General features: G+C 39.1%; 1 protein-coding gene across 5 annotated transcripts in view; it reads right to left on the bottom strand.

Annotated features, from left to right (window-relative positions):
* The window catches only part of LOC139477662 (vinculin-like), a 191,608-nt gene that overhangs the window by 13,348 nt on the left and 156,701 nt on the right, over window positions 1-21,559 (bottom strand). For 4 of the 5 annotated variants that reach the window (XM_071260038.1, XM_071260041.1, XM_071260040.1 and 1 more), the window contains 2 exons: window positions 16,486-16,576; window positions 10,522-10,560 (listed from right to left, as the gene is read on the bottom strand). In XM_071260038.1, coding sequence (XP_071116139.1) covers window positions 10,522-10,560; window positions 16,486-16,576 — 130 coding nt within the window. The remainder of the gene's footprint in view (window positions 1-10,521; window positions 10,561-16,485; window positions 16,577-21,559) is intronic. The other variant, XM_071260039.1, reaches the window with a different exon arrangement.

Here is a 21,559-nt window from a genome sequence, read left to right as displayed (position 1 = left end):
CAAAGAAAAGACAATAAAATACTAGATCAAATTAGTAAAAATGCCTGTACCAAGATCCAGAGACATGTTGTAATATGCTGTTACTGAATAATCAACAAGAGTAGAGTAAGTTGGCATCATCTTTTAAACATCAGCTTTATTTAAGTGGTAATGGTAATATATGGACAGAACAGAATACAGGTATACTGGATAATTTCACTGATGCTTATACTCAGACTTGGAAGATATGTACATTTAAAACGGCATTGTTCACTATCATCACACAATAAATTATCAAGTTTTTCCCTCATTAAAAACAGTTCATATAGAATGCAATTTTTATTCAATGGAATACTATAGCACTTCGTACAGCACTTGAAGATTCACATGTACGAGGGGCATTCAATAAATTTTGCAACTTGGGCATTTGTGTTTACACAAACAATGTTAACTTGTGGCAGGTGTGACACTAGTCATAACATCAGGTTGACACATGTCAAAACAAGTTCCAGACACAACAATAAGTTAGATGTGATGGCTTCATTCACCTAAGGGTGGTCACAATCATGGATTAAAGTTGTAATAAAGTTCCTTACCAAGGAGGGATGCAAAGCAAAAGAAATCCATGATGGCATGTGTACAGTGATGCACGGGTAAGGATGCTCCTGACTATTCCACAGTTAGGAGTCCATAGACGATGACCCAAGGTCAGGCAGACCTTCAGATGCCACCCAACCGGAGACCATTGCTGCTATAGAAAGAAGAATTTTGTCTGACTGACGAGTGAAAGTATCTGAACTTTCAAGGGAATTCCAAATATCAGTTGGAACTGCTGAACAATTATTCATGAGCATCTTGGTATGTCAAAGGTATCTGCAAGATGGGTACCTTGAAACCTCAGAGCTCAAGATCGCCATCAGAGAACTGAAAGTTGTCGCAACCTCCTGGATCTCTATACTGCGGATGAAGCCGTATTTCTTTCTCGCCTAGTGACAGGTGATGAAACATGGATCCACCACTGGGACCCAGAAACCGCCACAGAGGTGTGGCTAGAGGGCCAATCTGCGGTTTTCTATAAAAGTGGTATTAAAAGCTTGAAGGACAAATGGAATAAGTGTATTGAGGTGAATGGAGATTATATTGAAATATAAAAGTGAAAAATTTCTTCTGCAACTTGGTCTTATATTGAAGTTGCAAATTTTATTGAACGCCCCGCGGAACTTACACAAACTTATATGGCAATCTTAAGAGAACACAGAATTTGTGAATTTTTGTGATTTGAACTCTGCAGAAAATAAATCTCATTTCTTACTAAGAGAAAGGAAGGACTAGGTGTAACATGACAATCAACAGAACATGTTGGCTGAGTATTGTAAGGGTTGCAACAACCGAGAAAGACGACAGGGGTGTGTAGCAAAAAAATGAACGTCTGAGCTCACTTGATCAATGATATGTCAAACATTTGTCTCCTGATCATGACTGAAATCAGCAGGTGAGGTTAAGGAGGGTGATCCAGTGTACAATGCTGGCAGATTATCATCGCAGGGATCATTTGGCATGGTGCATGGTGGGACATAGTTGGTTGGTTGGTTGGTTTGTTGTTTAACGCTGCACTCAGCAGTATTCAAGCTTTATTACATCGGTCTGTAAATAATCGTGTCTGGACCAGACAATCAAGTGAATAATATCATGATCATAGATACACACAATTGGTATTGATGACAAAGTCAGAGAGCCTGATCACCTGATTCTTTTAGCTGCCTCTTACGACAAGCATAGTTTTATGGTAAGCATGGGTTGCTGAAGACCTATTCTACCCCGGATCTTCACGGGTCTGGAACTTGAGTGAGTGAGTGAGTGAGTGAGGTTTAACGACGCTTTTAACCCAAGAGCACAGGTATTCTGGAGCCTGAGGACAGAGTAGGATGAGCAGTTTCCTGTTGCGAGTCACAGATGGGCATATTCCGGTCTGGCAGCAAAGAAACATGGCATACACGCCCAGTAACATTCATCCAACGATACGTTGGTGGTGACATGACATGGGGTTGCCTGTCCAATGACTGGACTTGGTCACAGTGCAGGGGAATCTGACAGGTGACAGGTACAGGTGTCACATCCTTGATCCAATCGTTTTACAACATTTTGATAAACACTGTCTGACTGCCAGACCCATTTACACGGACGACAGACATCCTCCAGCCAAATGGAATCACAACTACCGCATTCAAAGTCATTAGCGCCACGCTCTAATAAGCGCCCATGGATTTATTTGCTAATATATTGGCTAGTGAAAAATCCCAATTAGTACCCCTCTCGACTGATCAATGTACATAAGGACTTATTTCTTCACATATAACACCCACTTCTGTGTTATATGCACCCTTAGGTATGGGCAATTAAATTCTGGAAAAATATATCTGTCGTACATAAACATTTCTGGCTGTCAGCATAAACCATAAAATTTATCTTTCAACTCTGCTTTTTTTCACCAAAATAAAAATTCTAATAAGAGCCCCTATTTCTAATTTTGAGAGCGCACTGGGCGCTTATTACGTCAACTATGGTATTATACACTGGAATACTGAAATACCTGGCACTGGGTATCAACACCATTCCAGGGCTTAACTGTTTCACTTTGCATTATGAGAATAAAGCCTTTTTTCCTTGTTATCCTTGGGTCTTTTGGTATTCAGAAAAACTACCTCATGTTGAAAATATAACTCCCAGATACCTAAAATTAACATCAATTGCATTGCCGTTGTAAAACCAGTTGTCTGTGCTAATCTATGAACTTTCCTAAAAATAATCAATTTAGTTTTGTCTACACTTACTGTTAAGCCCTATTTTCAGCAATAATCTGAGAATAAAATCGAGACACTCTTGTAAGCCTTCAACACTCTCACTGAGCAGAACAATGTAACAATAATAACAATAGTAATCAAAAATGCAAACCAACAACACTCAAGTCCTGTGAAGGATGAGAGATCTTCAACAATATCAATAATGAAAAAAGAAAAAAAAATGGTGACAAATTTGTTCCATTAGTAGAAATGACCCCGACTCCAGTGTGTACAGTTAATACCACAGAGTCTCTTCGGTCTATCAATGTAATCAAATGCTTGATGAAAATAAAAAAATGCTGTATACAACTTGGCACATCTATGTGATATAATGTTTATAACACTATATAACATGAGAATACAATAAACAGTGCTGTAACTATCTCTATACCCTGCCTGTTCCACAATGATAACACCATCTTTGTCGACCATAATTTAACTCTTGTTTTCAAGAACACTGGTAAACAATTTACCAAGACAAGAGAGAAGTATGATACCCCTTTAATTATCAGGAACAGTTTTCCCTTTCCTTCTTATGAAATGGTACAATAATTTCACGAAGTGGGAAAATATCCAACAATATCAAAGTAAAATGAAATGAGCAAATTCCATTGACTTTGAAAATGACCTATAGGTGACTTGATACATATAGTTTCAACCAGCTACAGTAACCACTTATTAAATTACTAATGTTTATATTAGTAATGATTATATTCAAGAGTAGGATCTGGATAGCAAACCCAAACATCAGATACAGCAAATAGAAGCTAAATCCAAACAACAGCAAAGTACTTTTGGGGAAAACCAAAGGGGCTGAACAAAGACCAGCTGAACATGATATCTCAAGAGGGTACTCAATGGCTCTAAGAAAAGAAGTATATTTAAGAATTGACAGTCACTTTGTGTGAGTTCATTGTAGTATAAATCCGAGGGTCAAACTGTATGATCATTGTAGCTTTTGTTAATATGGTCAGTGTAACTGTCAGTAACCTGCCACCTGCGAATATGTATTTTGGTGTAGTGTATCAAAAGAACTTATGAAAACAAACAGTGACTTAATTCTTGGCTGTGTCTACCTACCACTCGAGAACTCCCCATTCGCACAAGAGGATATGTGGGCTGAATTGACAAGAGAAGTTGTCTAGCAACGATCATGTTTGGAACTGATAACTTTAACAGGTGACTTTAATGCTCGAACAGCCGAACTTGTTGACTATGTTGAAGTTGATGACTTCCTCGGCGAATATTTTGGTCTTGATGGTGTATATGAGAGAGATCTTAGTGTACTAGATGTTTTCACAACTGGAAGCATAAGCCCTAAACAGGTTCATAAAGATAAACACAGAAATAATTTGGGTTACAAATTAATTGAATTATGTAAAAGTTTTAATATGTTAATATGCAATGGAAGATTTGGACAAGATAAGCATACTGGAAACATTACCTGTAAAAACGCTAGCACAGTGGATTATTTCATGTGTTCAAAGGATGTGTTTAATGTTGCTATTGACTTTGAAGTGATGGACTTTTGTAATTCATATTCAGATGTACACTGTGGTCTCTCTATATATTTTAACATTGCTGTCACTGAAGATATGCCCTGTAGGAAGCCTAGTAAAAGAAAATGGAATCCTGAGAAGAAAATAGATTTTATAAATAATATTGATGTAACCCAAGTTGACACTATTTTATACGAGATGAACCAGAGATAAGATTATGATAAAACGTTCATCATCAATATTGTGGTAAGACTAGCAGAAGTGTTCCGTTTATCATCATTACAAATATCAGATAATGTTAACGGGCCTAATCATAAACCTAAAACTGGGGTTTGGAAGAATTTGTAAAACGGCTCGAAAGAATTATCATTTGGCAAGATGAATGCATGGTAGACAGAAGTTGGAGCAAAATAGGAAATCTTTACTGATGGCCAGCAAAGAATATAAGAAGTTTATGAATAAGTATATCAAACAGTACTGTTTTAATATGCAGAAAACGATGCAAAATATGCGTACAAAGTCCACTAAAGATTATTGGAAGTTACTGAATAAATTTAAGAAAAAAACGAAACCAGAGGAAATTGATCTTGACTCTTCTTTACGTTTTTTAAAAACATTAATACATCTCCAGAAATGGACTCTGATATAGAACTGCAAGTTGACGGAAACGATGACCATATCCTTAACCGGGAAATAACAATAGCAGAAATTCCAAAGGCAGTTTCGAATCTTAAGACAAATAAATCGCCGGAAAGAGATGAAATCCTAAATGAATATTTGAAATATACTATTGATTTGTTTATCCAAGTGTATCATAAATTATTTAATATTATATTTGATACAGGCCTAGTACCAGAATAATGGCTCCTCGAATTGATCAAACCTATTTATAAAAAAGGTGATCGTAAAGATCCAGACTCTTACCGACCCATTACTCTTTTAAGCTGCATCGGTAAATTGTTTACCTCTATTTTAAGTGAAAGAATTAATAATTATCTAGAAAATAATAATTTTTTATCAGAATCACAAGGAGGATTTCGATACGGATACTCTACTGTTGATAACATGTTTGTATCGCACTCCCTCATTGAATAGCTTAGGGCACACAAAAAGAAAGTATATTGTCTATTTAGAGATTTCTATAAGGCCTTCGGTAACGTTTGGCGCTTTGGACTCTGGCAAAAATTAATAAAAACAAATGTACAAGGTAAATGCTTCCAGTTTATATTTAACATGTATCAAGGCATAAAGTCATGTATTGTTGCTAATGGTGAAAATTCATCATTTTTCTCTAGTGATATAGGAGTTAGACAGGGAGAAAATCTATCGCAAATTCTTTTTGCCCTGTATTTAAATGTCCTTGAAGAATATCTACAACAGAAAATATGTAAAGGTATTGATGTTATATCGGAAGATGAAGTAGATAGAATCTGTAAAGATATTATTGTTTTGCTATATGCAGATGATACTATTATTCTTGCAGATAATGCCTATGACCTTCAAAATAACATGAATGTTTTTTTATGAATATTGTAAACAGTGGAAGTTGAATATTAATATTGATAAAACTAAGGTGGTTGTATTTGGATCAAGAAAGGACAATAATGTATTTAGGATAGGCGATAATGTTGTTGAAGTAGTAGATCACTATAAGTACTTAGGTCTGGTTCTTAAATGAACTGGCAACTTCCTAGCAGCCAAAATGTCGTTAGTGGCTCAAGCTAGAACAGCTGTGCATTTACTATATATTAGAATACGTAACCTTGACTGCCAGCTATTATTATTTGATCAAACACTCATGCCTACATTAACATATGGTTCCGAAATTTGGGGATTTGGTAAACTAGATATGATAGAAAAGGTTCACACAGACTTCTTAAAATATTATACTAAGGGTGAAAAAAGCATACCCCACTATTCTTTATATGGAGAGCTTGGAAGAACCCCTATTACGGATTTAATTAAACAAAGAATGTTGACATACTGGTCTAAGATAATTTATAATAAACCAACGAAATTGTGTACTGTTATGTATAATATATTATTTGCAGAATCTGGTAACCATAAATACAGCTGGCCCGAATATGTCAAAGGACTATTTGATGGATTAGGCCTTAGTTTTTTATGGACCCAACATTTCATGCCAAATATAAACGTATTAAAATGTGTTATTAAACAATGTATCTTTGATCAGTTTAGCCAGACTTGGACAAGTTGGATAAACAACTCTCCCAAGGCAGTATTTTACCGAATATTTAAACATAAAATCCAGTTATAAAATCATCTGCTGTCGCTACCCTTAACATTCAGTATCCCGATAAGAGCCACAAACCATAGATTACCAATAGAAAAGGGGTGATGGGAAAATATACTATGAGAAGACAGAATTTGTAGTCACTGTAATAAAAATGACTTAGCTGACGAATATCACTATCTACTAATATGTCCTTTTCTGCATAACTTGCATAAGCAATATATTCAAAAGAAGTACTTTACAAGACCTAGTACGATAACACTTGATATGCTACTAAATACTGAAAGTTTATTAGAACAAAGAAAACAAGCACAGTTTGTAAAAGAAATCCTCAAGATGTTTAATTAAATTTTTACAAACCTGTAGAGGTTATGAATTCTCTGATGAAATCCTCCTTGGGGCACCTATTGCATTTTCCTTGCTCAAGAAAATCTACATGACATAGTTGTAACCATTTTCCTTAATAAAAAATTTTACCTCACAAACAACTTCCTTTTTGTATGATATATGACCACCCTTATGGGGCCTCACCCTCCACTGCGCGTCACGCCAGGGGGAGCAACTCTCACCCGAATCACTTTCCATATGTCTAATGCTGATGGGATGTGGGGAGGTGGGTGGCCGTGCCCCAAGGAGGATTTCATCAGAGAATTCATAACCTCTACAGGTTTGTAAAATTCTCTTGCAGACTAAATCCTCCTTGAGGCACCTATTGCATCAAGATAGACTCCTAAAGATAATATAGGAAGTGGCATCCGTCAGCAACAGGCGTAAATAAATACATCGTATCTAATTATTCAACAGAATAAAATATAGAGTTCAATAAATGGAACCAACCTTATTGTGAGGCACCACCGTCGAAAGGCGGGGGCTAGAGACAGGGCGTGGTCCACCATATATTATGATAAAAGCCTGTTTTTGCGGCTTGTCATAAGTTGAGAACTCGAAACCTCCCCACCCCTTCCCACTTTTTTGAACAAGTGATTTAGGGGTGTAGATCACGAGAGACTATAACCCGTGCTGAGCTAGGCCAGAGGGTCCCCGAGGATCGAAGGAGTGCGTGTGCAAATACGTGTATTATCGAGTAGTAAGGACTGATATTTATCGACCGCAGAAGATAAAATCCGGACTATTACTGAGCAGTCTAATCGGAGGAAGGTCTAAAATCTCGAAGGCTCAATCGGCTAGAGATGTAGAACTTTGCCCAGTTCGGAGAACTGACTGACCAAACCGAGCACGCTTGAGTGTTTGTCGAGTTGGTAATGTTTGATGACTGTGCTCGGCTGGCTCCAAATAGCCGCGGAGCAGATCTCCTCCATGGGCAGAGCTGCGGCGTACGCTTGTGACTTAGCCACTGTTCTAACCGAATGAGCCTTCAACCTGGTAGGGGGGTCCCTGCCTTGAAGTGTGTATGCAGTACAAATAGTTGACACTGTCCACCTCGAGATCGTTTGTTTGCTCGCAGGTGAGCCAGCTTTCCTACCACCATAACAGCAAAATAGTTGGTTATCCTTACGGATACCCATAGTTCTGCTGATATAGGCCTTGAGGGTCCTGTGGACATCCAAGACATGAGCATGTCTTGCAGTGGTCCACGACGAGGAAGGCTGTGAAAGAGCAGGTAGCTCAATAGGAGCCGTCACGTGGAAGGCATGTGCGACCTTAGGACAGTAAGAGTCCGGCAGCCAAATACTGACCCTGTCCCGGTGGAAGACAATTAGTTCGGGATCGGCTGACATTGCATGAATGTCGCCTACCCGTCTGCCGGACGTTACCGCCACAAGGAATGCTCAACAGCAGAAGAGAGAGAGACAACAGATCCCGAAAGGAAAGACCAGACAGCCAATTAAGAACGATTGTCCCAAGGGGGGTTGATCTGCCGGACAGGTGGTCGGATTCTGTCCACAACTGCTAAAAAGTGCTGCACTAATGGGTGTGCACCCAGAAGTGCCCCGTCGACAGGGACATGAAAAGCTGCGATAGCTGTAAAGTACCCCCGGACTGTCGATGCGGCCAGGCCGTCATCTAGTCGCGACTGCAGGAACTCAAGCACGGCTACGAGATCTGCAGAAAAGGGATCTGCAATCCCTCTATCGACACACCAGCATGCATAGCTGGCCCATCTATCCTCGTACTGAACATTTGTCAAATCCCTCCGTGAAGCCAGTATTGTGTCTGCAACTCGTGCAGGAATACCGCTCTTCTGGAGGCGATTCCACCCACTGAATCCTGGGATTCGGGTGGAGTGCCCCATTCCGGGATAGGAGGTCCGGTTGTAAAGGTAATAAAACAAATCTGCGCCGTCCAAAGAGGTGCAAGGATCACAAGGAGTCGTGCAGGCTGAGCTGAGCTGAGCTGAGCTGAGCTGAGATAGGACCTTGGAAATCAGAGGTACTGGGGGGATGCCCACAGAACTCTGTCCGTCCAATCTAGCTGGAAGGCATCCGGTGCCACCGACCTCGGGTCGGGTACTCGGGAGCAGAACGTTGGTGTCTGGTGATTCACCCAAGACGCAAACAGATCCACCTGGAACGACCAATATAACAGGGAGATAATCCCAAATATCCCCGGGTCGAGATAGAGCGTCCGCACGGACGTTGTCCACCCCCGGGAGATAAACAGGTAGCACCCTGATATCGTGAGAGTCGCACCATAGTAGGAACTGCAACGTCTCTTGGAGAAGTGACGGAGGCACCGTTCCCCCCAGCTTCCAGATGTAAGTCATCACCGTTTGGTTGTCCATCTCTAGACAAATCACTTGGCCACGAAGCAGATCCAGGAAACGTTGGAACACCAATGATTGGGTGGGATCTACCAATCAGTTCCCACACCTTAATCTGGTCAGTGTAACTGTCAGTAACAATGATTGGTGGGATCTACCAATCAGTTCCCACACCTTAATCTGGTCAGTGTAACTGTCAGTAACAATGATTGGTGGGATCTACCAATCAGTTCCCACACCTTAATCTGGTCAGTGTAACTGTCAGTAACTATGATTGGGTGGGATATTCCCACACCTTAATCTGGTCAGTGTAACTGTCAGTAACCATGATTGGGTGGGATATTCCCACACCTTAATCTGGTCAGAGTAAATGTCGGTAACCATGATTGGGTGGGATCTACCAATCATTCCTATACAATTTTACTGAAAATGAAATTTAAATATATTTAAATAAATGTTGAATAATATGACCACTGTAATGTTATGGTTCATAAATATTAAAACAGATGCACTGTTCACATATTAATACACAAATACTGCAATTATAGGCCAAAGCAGTGCACCTTCAGGTGTTAAATTGATGTACTGCATTTGCTGTATTAAGCACCCTCAATTAATAAGTACCCCATGACCAACTTCTAGATCACTCTGTGAGTAATCTTTATACGACCCTCTCTTAAGACAGAAAATATACATGAGAGTCCACAGTTATTTTAGAATAGAACAGAATATCTTTAGAGGAAACAGAAAACAGCAGCGTAGAAAGTTTTGGTTTTATCGACAACTTAGGTTGTTCACTACCACATGAACACTGAAAACAAATTTAACTTGTGGATGTTTTAAGTAAGTGCCCCCCTTTGTCACTTAATACCTGAAATCATGTACTAAAACTTCATCTGATTTTCATGAAATGCTGAAATACATACCATGATGCCACTAACCTGTACTACATGACACACTCTGGATCAGATGTAATGACTTTCATTGTAACTGTATGATTTATGAGGAATGTGTACCACAATACCTGTTTACAAATTGCATTTTTCATCTATTTGAAACAACGCAGACATATAACACTATTAATGACATGCAGATGACATATTAATGATTAATTTAGACATGGCCATCTAAATGGTATTCCTAACATCATAAATTACATGTAAGTCCTCACAGCAAATCAGGTGTTACTCAGTTAGTAGATGTACATGCAAATGTGAAGAAATTTACCACAGGCTATTTCACTTCCATCAGGAGCAGGAATAGGCTCTGAATAGTCAAAAGTAACATTTGCATGATATTCATGGTCATTCAAAGTAACTAACAGCAGAAAATAGTTATCATTGTTAATAATTCAAATACTACTACCTCCATTGCATCAGTGCCTAAATCTCATATTTTGGCTATTATCACACAATAAAAATCAACAGACTTTCAACAGATACTCCTGATATAATAGTGATAATATTCTTTGAATTATTTACAATGATGGCTATTTTTTGCTAATTTCTACAAGTACAAAAACCTTTATTACATCATTTCCAGATTAATCTCAAGGGGTAATGACATCTAGTAATACCCTCGATAGTTAACAGCCTTACATACCTTAGAGCAAGAAATCTGACCCCAAACTCTGTTATTTCCAACCAGTTTTTGTCTTTTTCTCTAAAATGAGCAATTTGGGAGACCCTGATAATTTTGCATTCCTCCAAAGCTGTTTGAAGGAAATAAACAGATGTTTTCTGTATTTTTGAAGCAGTTGTGTTGCTGCTAAGTAGAATTGGACAGTCCACACAGGGCAGAGATGCTGACACTGGGGATTCAAGTCTTTGTCAAGGGCAGGAATCGTGTATTGTATATGTGCTAACTGTCCCAGGACTGTAGGCTCGTTCTTTGCCACAAACTCTGGTAGGGTTCTGATGGTAATAAAACACCAATCTTCTGCATGAGTGAATCTGGAGAAGTCGAGGCCATCAAATTCAGTGACTGTGGCTGTGGTGGTCATTGTTAATGGGAATGCTGTCATCTTGGTCTTTGGTAACAAAGTACCAGAAACTAAAGGGTCAAACAGCTTTTCCAAAAGCACAGACAAAACAAGCGATCGGTTCGACTTCAGAACGTGCATAGATTTTAAATACCTTCAGGATAGCCCATTGTGCTGGAAATGGATGTTAGGGCAAAGTGTTATCCTTAAATGGTGCTGTAGCTGCACTTACCATCCTGGCGAAGGTGAAGAAGGGAAACTGCCCAAGTAGGTACACCTATAGGTCCTACCTTCACTCCTTGTCCTTTAGGCCACTGAGAGAATCTGTTCCATTTGCTGTTTTGATGGTTGATGAGAAACAAGATCGAGCAACTGACGCTGATGACCTCTGTGGGTGATAACTTCCAAGTGAGAAGGTGCAGGGTGTGTAGGCTGCCAAAAATGATGTCAGATCTGGGTTGGAGTAGTCTGAAGGGTTCGTCCAAACCGTGGACAACGTGTTTAATTGTACAGTTTGGGGATGAGGCACTGGAAACTTGCTGATGGCATGTGGTGAACAAGTCCAGATAAGATGTGTCCCACACCAATGTTATCCAATGAAGTACATATTGATGGAGATGATAACCTGTCCGCCAAGATGTTGAGCTTTCGGGGATGTGGCAGGCTTTCATCCTGCAATTGATCAAGTCTACCAAGGCAAATAAACATGTTGCTCAAGAAACAACTCGACTTGGCTCTTTCTCGTTTCTCGATGTATGCAACCAGTGTGGTGTTGTCTGTGACTACAATGATCAAGGATCAGGATAAGTTCTTCCATGCGTTAAGTGCATCTCATCTCGAGGCAATTGATGTGAAGGTCTTTTTATGTGAGCTTGCCATAGACCTTGTATCATTAGAATGTCCATATGAGTTCCCTAACCCGAGTTGGAAGCATCGCGAACAGGTGGTGTTCAGGTGTTGGAAAAAACAGTTGAATGTTGACGTCCATACTGAGTTCAAGCCACATTGAATGGAAAGAAGGTGAAGTCTACCCTGGTACATCATGTCATGTAGGGACGTTACACTTCCCAGAAAAGACATCCACCAGTGAAGAGTCCACAGCAACCTGAAGGAATGATACGCTGGTGGACACATTATTCCCCTGTGAAGCTGGAATCAGGTGCCAACATAGTCTTGTCATTGACCGACACAAAGTTATTGATGTATTCATAGATATGCATTGATGGATGAAGAATCCAGTTGTCGGATATAACATGTTTTCAATTTCCCATGCATGTCACAAAACGTCCCATATCCCACTGGTCCTTGCCTTAGATGGACTTCTGGTAGGTCAGTAGTGGCTATTCCCTCTTCCTTCAGGTTTGTTCCCTCTGTGGCCTCCCCGTCGCTTGTAATGGGATTGATGGAGATGCTGTGACAGGTTTGCTCTTATACTGCCCATGTACAAACTTCCGAGAAAAGATGTTGTCTCTGCATCCATATGAATTGGCTAGACATCCACATTTGGGTGCTGTATAACTCTTTCTGCATTTTATAATGGCTGATTGTCTGTATTGGTGGTAGACAGAGTCACTCCTTGAATCCCAGCAAAAATTTATGTTTGTATTCCAGGGTACTCATAGCATGTCGGTTGATTGAACCCATATCTGTGACTTGAGAAGTCTGAAGAAGTCCTCATCGACACAGGGAGGGTCTGGGAGAAGGCAATCATGAGAGTGGTACGTTCAGCATTTCAATTGGGGAAGTGGTACCATATTTTCTTGAGTATAGTGCGCAACCAAGTATAATGTACATCCCCCTCTTCGAGTATTATGCGCAGAAAAAAATTACATTGTATCCCTTCAGCCATTGGGTAAACGAACAGGTGATAACAATCTTGATCAATACAAATTGAAATTGAGATAAAAAAATCACTAGACATGATGATTTACTGTTTCAATTGTATTTCCTGTGCTGCCTGTTTCATATGCAGAGATTACAAATTATGATGTGTATTTTCTCATTAAAGATGCTGGAAAAAGCAATCAGCTGTACACATGTTCTTTTCCCAATCAATCTGGTTAATATTTTCCAAATAATATAACGATTGGAAGAATTGTATTTGAAACTATTATTTTATGAGGAACAATATGAACCACAATCGTGTTATTTTGGTTGCAGCTTTACTAAATATATCTAAACTAATAATAACCATCAGCGTCACACTTCAGTACAGCTGATCGCTATTGCCAGATATTTTTTTGATATGGAACAATTTGACCAGTCACTGTCAAGGCTCCCATGGTCGCGATGACGAAAACATAATGTTGACATATAATAGGCAAACCGCAACAAATATGACTTTTAATGAAATACGTTCAAAACAAAAGTCCAGGTATACAATGAACACTTTTTTTAACCAGACAGTGTAATTAAATGATTAATCGTGTACTTCAGTACTGATTTGTTGTCATGGTATTTCCAGTGTTATGTGCTCACAGCAAAGTCTTTGAATTAGGAAAAAAACTATCAAAACTCATTACGGCATGGATAATGCACACACCCCTCCACACAGCTGTATGCTTTGGGGGGAAAAATGTGCACTGTACTCAAGAAAGTATGGTAGCCTCTCGTCACTTTTCAATTTAACGATGTAAACACAAGGTAAACACGGCCAAAGTAGACTGTAGAGCACCTGTGCAGAGATGGATGGCTCAAGTCACCCTGCATATTCCAATATATAGCAATCCTATAAAAACTAACCATATTTTCCCATTCCTTAAATATATTCAAAGTAATTGTGCACATCCCTGCTCAGCATGTAATATGTCAGCACATTTTGACTGATATAAAACAACACATGTCTTTTACCTTGCTGTGACAGTTTTCAGAATTCCTACTTAAGATATACCTGAGCACACTGCAAAGGAATGTGTATTTCCTCCCCTTGAAATAATCAACTTGGTGTTTCTGTGTAAACTAATGAAGCTATCCTTTCCTCTAAGAAGGAGTCTGGACCTAGTTCAGTTTCCAATGGCTGCAATAGACGTGTACACCTAACGTGATGGTCTAGGTAATAATCAAAACATTGGCCATGTGTGGGGAGAACGCTGACTCCAATATATGATGGGGGTTCATGGAGGCAAGCCCACCATTGGGCTTGAAGTGCATGGTACCAGTGGACAAAGCAGACAAGGTGAGATGTCCAAGTCCTGCCAAGTAATGTTCTGGGTCAAGAGACAATATGGATCTGGGGTCTGACACATGAACAGATAATCTCCACAGCTCTACTACCTGCAGCCTTCAAGCCAAGGCAACATGTCTGCGGTGGTTATCACAGGTGGTGGAGGTATTGGGTGAGGCACAGCAATGGGCAAGGGCACCCCCAGCTGGCTGTGCTCTGGATTTCAAAATTGGGCGCATGAAATGACATGCACAGAAGTTGAATGCTTGTGTACTTAACATCAGATCCATCACTGAGATATTCTTAAAAATGACACTTTCTTTCCAATATAAAAAAACAAAGTGCCTCAGTATTTACCTCGGCTGAATCTGTAATCAACAGTTTGAAATGACAAGAATTTAAGTTGCCGTCAGCATTGACAATCAAATATTTTCTGCATAAATACTGAGGCCTAACAACTAATGCTGTGTAATGCATATATATATATGCTAACAACTAATGATGTGCAATGCATATATATATATATATATATATATATATATATGAATTGCACAGCATTAGTTGTTAGCAAGCACGCACGCACGCACGCACGCACGCACGCACGCACGCACGCACGCACGCACGCACGCACGCACGCACGCACGCACGCACGCACGCACGCACGCACGCACGCACACACACACACACACACACACACACACACACACACACACAAAGTTCAGCTCCCTCAGACTGGCTATTTCAGGATGTTCATGGAGGGAGAAGCAGTGTTCAGAGCCAGACAGGCATTTTGAGAACACTTAAGAGCATGGTCAAATTTTCAATTTTACAAATATCGAACATGTCATGAATCCCATTGCTAACTAATCAAACATCAAATCTCATTACATTTTGTACAAAAATGGAAGAGTGAGGGCCATAAATAGATATTTCAATATGAGTGTACAAGGCCTTAATGTTAATCGAACATTTTGAACAAATTTGGGGGTCATCATTGGTTGGAATAAGCATGAGATGTTTCAGTGTGATTAGTACCGTGGTTTCTTAGAGAGTTTGTTTACAGTGCCAGGAATGCGTTTGATAGAATTGAAAAGCATGGTCAAACTGGAAAGGTCAACTAAAGGTCAAAATTTACATACTGTGAAGAAAAACAATGTATGTGTTTAGCCCCACTACTAATTTTACATGTTCCAAAAAACAAAACATTTGGAAAAATAGTGCCAGTAAACACTTAAAAATGTCAACAAAGACTTAAGCTACTTAATAAAAGATGCTGTCAGTCTTGATATTCATATATAACTGAATAAACACTAAGGACAATAAATCATAGAATAGTTATCATTATTAATAATTTAAAGAATACTACCTCTATTACATCATAGCCAGAAATCCTGTATTTCATGTCATCACACAGTAAAAATCTTCAGACTTGCAACACTATAATATCTCCCTTCCTAAGCCTTTAGCGCTTGTGACAGATTGGCAAAATGTCACTTACTTCCAACATAATCCAACAAGATGTAGAATATTTAGGAGGTGGATGGGATTACTCCTGATGAAACAGAGGTAGTATTCTTTGAATTACTAACAATGATAACTACTTAATTATTTCCTAGATTTCTAGATTTATCGTACATCAACTAGTCAAAATCTTCTCAAAATATTTATCATTTGTTGCCATCTATTTGATGGAGCAGAACCACAGTTAAGATGATTTTAATGACAAAAGTAAGTGCTAATCATTTTAATAAATGGAACATTAACATTACCCAAATACTAAGCGATACTAAATCTTTCTCAAATTTGACTCACAAATGCAAGTGATTCACTTGACACTTTGACCACTGAAAAAGTCAAGAATCGCAGGTGAACCAGTGAATGTACTTATATTTAAATCTCAATTATTTGAAACAATCCCCCAGTATACTTATACTATCTACTTGTTAATGTGGTGTACAAAGGTACAAGACTTTTTGATGACCCAAATGCTTATGGTTAAAATTGTCGGACAGGAAATTAAGGGATATTATCCTAAAACAAAACAAACCTTGTGCACCAAGCATTGTCGCTTTGACAGTAGATAGGATTTTCAACTGCGTGCCAATAGTAGGTATTCTTTCACAAACTTGCAGTAGATTCTGAAAGAAAAAACAAACAAAATGTACTGCTTAGTTTGCAGCTAAATTTTGGAAAAGAAAAATCAAATCAAAAGTCCCACTGCAAATAAAGAACAAATCAAAGCCAAATGTTTTTTTGTTTTTTGTTTATTTTGAACAGAATATATGGTAAGCTACAGCTGACAAATTGTTTGCAAGCACTTGCCAAAATAGTAGCAGCTCTGTCCCTATAAATCATTGCATGGCATCATGCGATTCCAGTGTGATACCATAACCTTATAATACAATCTCCTTGCAGTACATTGCCTCTAGCTAACAATGAGGAACCTAAAGGCATTTCCACTGACATGACATAACTACAGGTCAAATGACACCAACCCAAGTTTGGGAGCCACATGTCTAATGCAAGAATGCTTCTTGTAGAGTTTGATACTTCCTGTTCACTTTGAAACAGAAAATCTCCCTCTCCATATCGCTCTCTTTCATGTCCCAAAATGATAACAGGGCTGTTCCCATAAACACTTGCATAATGAGCAGAGCCAGTGTAGGCACACACCACATCAATATGTGATACCACCCTGTAAATGGATAACAAGATATTCATTTCTGCAGATATTGGGTGAAAGTACTTACACCAATATTCTGTGGATTATGCAGGCACAAGAAAGGAACCCTTTTCAAGAATTTAAAGTCGGATAGCACATGGTATTTGTATGATTAGCAGTTGTTATCATTGTTAATATTTCTAAGAATTCTACCTCTTTTACATCATTGCCATAATCCTGTACTTTGGCTGCAACCACACGATAAGAAATCTTCAGATTTTCAACAGAAGTCCCCCTACACACAACTAGTTATTCACACAATAGTCCCAGTACCCTAACAGGCCTCTTCCATGCACAAAGCTGGGACAATCCTCACTTCATTCCAAAACATCTAACCACTAAAGGAAGATGATTGGGGAGGTGGGAGGGAGTACTTCTGATGTAATAGAGGTAGTATTCTTAGAATTATTAAGAATGACAACTATTGTATTGATAATTCTTGCGAATCCTCTACCTCTATTACACCATTGCCAGAATATACCAGGTGGGTTCTGCCTCTAGTACACTCCTTGTATAGTTGACAGCAATCCTATAAAACTCCTGTTAATCAATTTGTTCAATTGGTTCTTTGCCACAAATTCCAGAAGAGAACATTAAGTGATGAAATTCCAAATACTGTATATGACTGTAGATAAGCCGATCATAATTTAGCTGGGGTATTAACATTGTCCATGAAATCTGTATCAAAATGTTACAAAGGCGGGACTTCACACCTATAACTATGTCTTGTCATGATCCATCATCATAAATAGAATATCAACACATCTGAATTGAATATCAAAGTTAATCCTGTCCTTACACTATCAGTAATAAAAAGTGTTCACTGTATACCTGGACTCATGTTTATAATCTATTTTATAAATTTTACCCAAATTTTCATTCAATAATATTTATATTAATTTGGGCAAAATCATGTGTCCATCTGATACCTTCAACTTCCAGTTGGCTGGCTCCATAAGGTCCGCTTTACCACATACAGTGACAGCACCAACTGGCACAGCAACCACGATCATATTACTGCTATTGACGTCTTGAAATGGACATTAGTTGACAGAGAATTGATACATATATCATAACTTCGATCATTGTATCATGGCATCAAAAGTCTTTCCTTTATATTATTAAGTATGTTTTAACATAATCACTGGTAGATTGGGAGATTGGGTGTGAACAGCTCACTGCTATTTCCAGTTTAGTTTACGAGAAAATACACATGGTAATCTATATCCCTGCATATAAAACAATGCCTAGTATAACAAGAAATACCATCGAAATCGTAAATTATCATGTCTGGTGATGTTTAATCACTAATTTCCCATTTTCATTGACAAAAGTTTGTTATAGCATTCACCTGAAGCGATAAGATGTAGTATTTTACCAACAGAAAAAGAGTTTGATGAAAGTGTAACTTTTACATAAGCCATCCCCTTTCTACAGAATCTTTTTCCTGGTCCTCAAAATTCTGCTTATCTACAGTCATGTACAGTAGGAGGATCAGTAAGACTCGAGTAGCCGGGGTAGTGGTATTTATCCGGCTCGGGCCGTTGGGAAACACAGACACAGGCAGATGGTGATAATGGATTTATTGCAAGGGGGTGGCTGCTGTTGAAGAACTACCTGAAGAAAAGAAAATGTCCTTCCTCCTCAACAGCAGCACATGAAGTCATTTATTTGCAAGTTTACAGGTATTATTTATCTTAAATATAAAAGTACAAAAGCCATTGATAAACTATACTAAAACTAACTTTAATGTTAAATTACTGTTATATGTTCATGATAGGATACTTGAAAAGCATATTTTACAAGCAAGTTTTATAATATCAATATTCCATTTACTTAATTTAATATTACTTTAAATGATATTATATATATCATTCAATTTAATTCAGCACCCTAATATAGATATTAATTTCTGACAGAAGCAGATGAAAACAGATTGAAATATGGCCATTCCATACCTGAAGAAAAGAAAATGTCCTTCCTCCTCAACAGCAGCACATGAAGTGAGGAGGAAGTCAGGTATGGAAGGAAGCTACCTGTAGAGGACCAGGGTGGCCAATTAGATGACAGATTGCATTAAGCATCAAAGGAAGTGCTTAATGCAAGATATAAATAGACTGAGGGAAACCCTACAGGTGTAAAAAATGTCTAAAGATAGACAGAAGGTTGAAGGGGAAGATCTGGTGAGAGATTCCCAGAGACTGAAAATAAGGGTGTTGAGTTGTTTAAAGAGTTAGATACTGATATTCAACTGTAGACAAGACAAACATTGAACATATAGATGATTATGATGATGATGTATGAATAATGATATAACTATAGGAAGAATATAAGGTACCCTGCTACACATGGAACTCAGAGACCTTAGCTGCTGTAGAAAAAGAAAGCTTGTTTCTTCGAGTTTTGAAGCAATGTAGCAGAAGCAATGGGTTTAAAGGGGTCTGCTAGTAGAGCTGATAAGACCACTGAAAGGTTCCATTTCAGATAGATATGTGGAATGCGATTATCTTCCAGATTTAGACTGGGAAGATATACGTAGAAGAGGTCCAACCTGGGCTGACGCAGAAGATCTCGGCTGAGAGGCAGTGGGAGAGGATCTTCCATTAGTTGGGACAATCAGAATAATTTTACTGTCTGTGAGTTCTACTTTCTGAATCACTGTCTAGGAGAGACCATGAGGAAAAACCTAAGCGAAGAAACTGGTCCAGTCCATCAACAGAGTGTTGAACTGTAATGCCCTCGGATCCTGTACCGGCTTGATGTAAACTGGGAGCCGAGGATTCAGGCAAGTATCAAACAGATCTATCAGAGTTTCCCATATCGACATGATCCAGGTGAAGATGTCCAAATGGAGTGGCCATTCAGACTGTCCACAAGGATGTTCAACTTCCCTGGAATATGTCTCGTTTCCAACTGGCAAGTGTATGAGTCGGCCAAGTCTATAAAAACAAGAAGTCTCCATCATCAGAGGACAGGACTTGATTCCTCCCTGTTTCTGTATAAAAGCCACCACCGTGATGTTGTTGGTGGTGATAAAGACTGAGGAATTGAGAAGATTCTTCCAACTCTGGATCATGTAAAAGATCACCCTCATTTCCTTGCAGAGATCCTTCTCTGTCCCGGTCCATGAGCCCTGTATCTGGAGATCATCCATGTGGTCACCCCAACCCAAATTTGAAGAACAGATGATGTTCTAGAGGTAAGTAGGTGAGAGGGATATGCATCATGACATGATGTTGAGGTTAACTTTCCGAAGAAGGACATCCACCATCTGATCGTGCAAATCAGCTGAGTCAGTGCGTCATTGGTCATGATCAAGGAAAGAAAGCGATCCCCCAGATGACAAAGAATCCCCTTGCAAGGAAGGAAACAGGCCCCAATGTATGTAAACTATGTCCTAGCTGGACAGGTGTGAGTTCAGAATTGAAAGGATGAATGATAAATCGGAGACAAGTCATGAGTTGAGTCAGGAGGTTCAATTTTGATACAGTTGAGACTTGTCCTGATCAGACGCAAAGATCATCCAAGTATCTGTTTGGGCGAACTAAATCGTGATGGGCAAAACTGATAACTTGTACAGTTATTCTGGTGAACAATCATAGCGCAATCACGATCCTGAACGGAAGAACCCAGAATTCGTAGTGACAACCATTCACTGCGAAGTGGAGATATTTCTGTGATGAATCAGCATGTGGACATAGGCATCCTGCAGGTTGATGCTGAAGAGCCAATCCTCCGTCTGAGTGTTGAGTGTAGTTTCATGAATTTTAGAGGCAGGATCAGAAAGTTTTATGACTGTAAGAGGAGTGGGGAGAGATTCATTCACTGTCCCCACAACCTCTAGACTTGAAACCTCTCCAGTTGGATCCCCAGGCTGATGAAAGGAATCAGAGTGGTGCTGTGAACAATCTGTTCATCGAAAAAGTTTGAAAGAATTCCTTGCCAGAGGAAATAAGCTTTTTCAGAGGTGGTTCACAGAAGGAATATCTCTGGATTGCTCCCGTGGTTGTTTAGATGATGGTAGATACTTGGAATCTTTTGTCTGACCTCATCAACGATCTTCCCAAGTTGATTACAACAACGCCATCAGAAACCGAGTGAGCTATCCTTGTCTCGACATCAGAGGCAATATGATCGTTCCAGGCAAAGAAGTTCGTAACCTGGGTGTGATTTTCAACTCATCACTATCTATGGCTTCTCACGTGGATAACATCTGCAAGCGAGTATATCTGAACATCAGGAATATTGGACAGATTCGTCAGTGTATAAATGCAAAAACAGCTGCTTCTCTAGTTCACACATGTGAGTGAGTGAGTGAGTGAATATGGTTTTACGCCGCTTTTAGCAATTATTCCAGCAATATCACGGCGGGGGACACCAGAAATGGGCTTCACACATT

This window comes from Haliotis cracherodii, unplaced genomic scaffold, assembly GCF_022045235.1.
Source record: "Haliotis cracherodii isolate W230 unplaced genomic scaffold, xgHalCrac1.p SCAF_34, whole genome shotgun sequence".
Taxonomy (NCBI): domain Eukaryota; kingdom Metazoa; phylum Mollusca; class Gastropoda; order Lepetellida; family Haliotidae; genus Haliotis; species Haliotis cracherodii.
The sequence above is the reverse complement of the archived record's forward strand: the minus strand, read 5'-3'. Positions and strand labels throughout refer to the sequence as shown.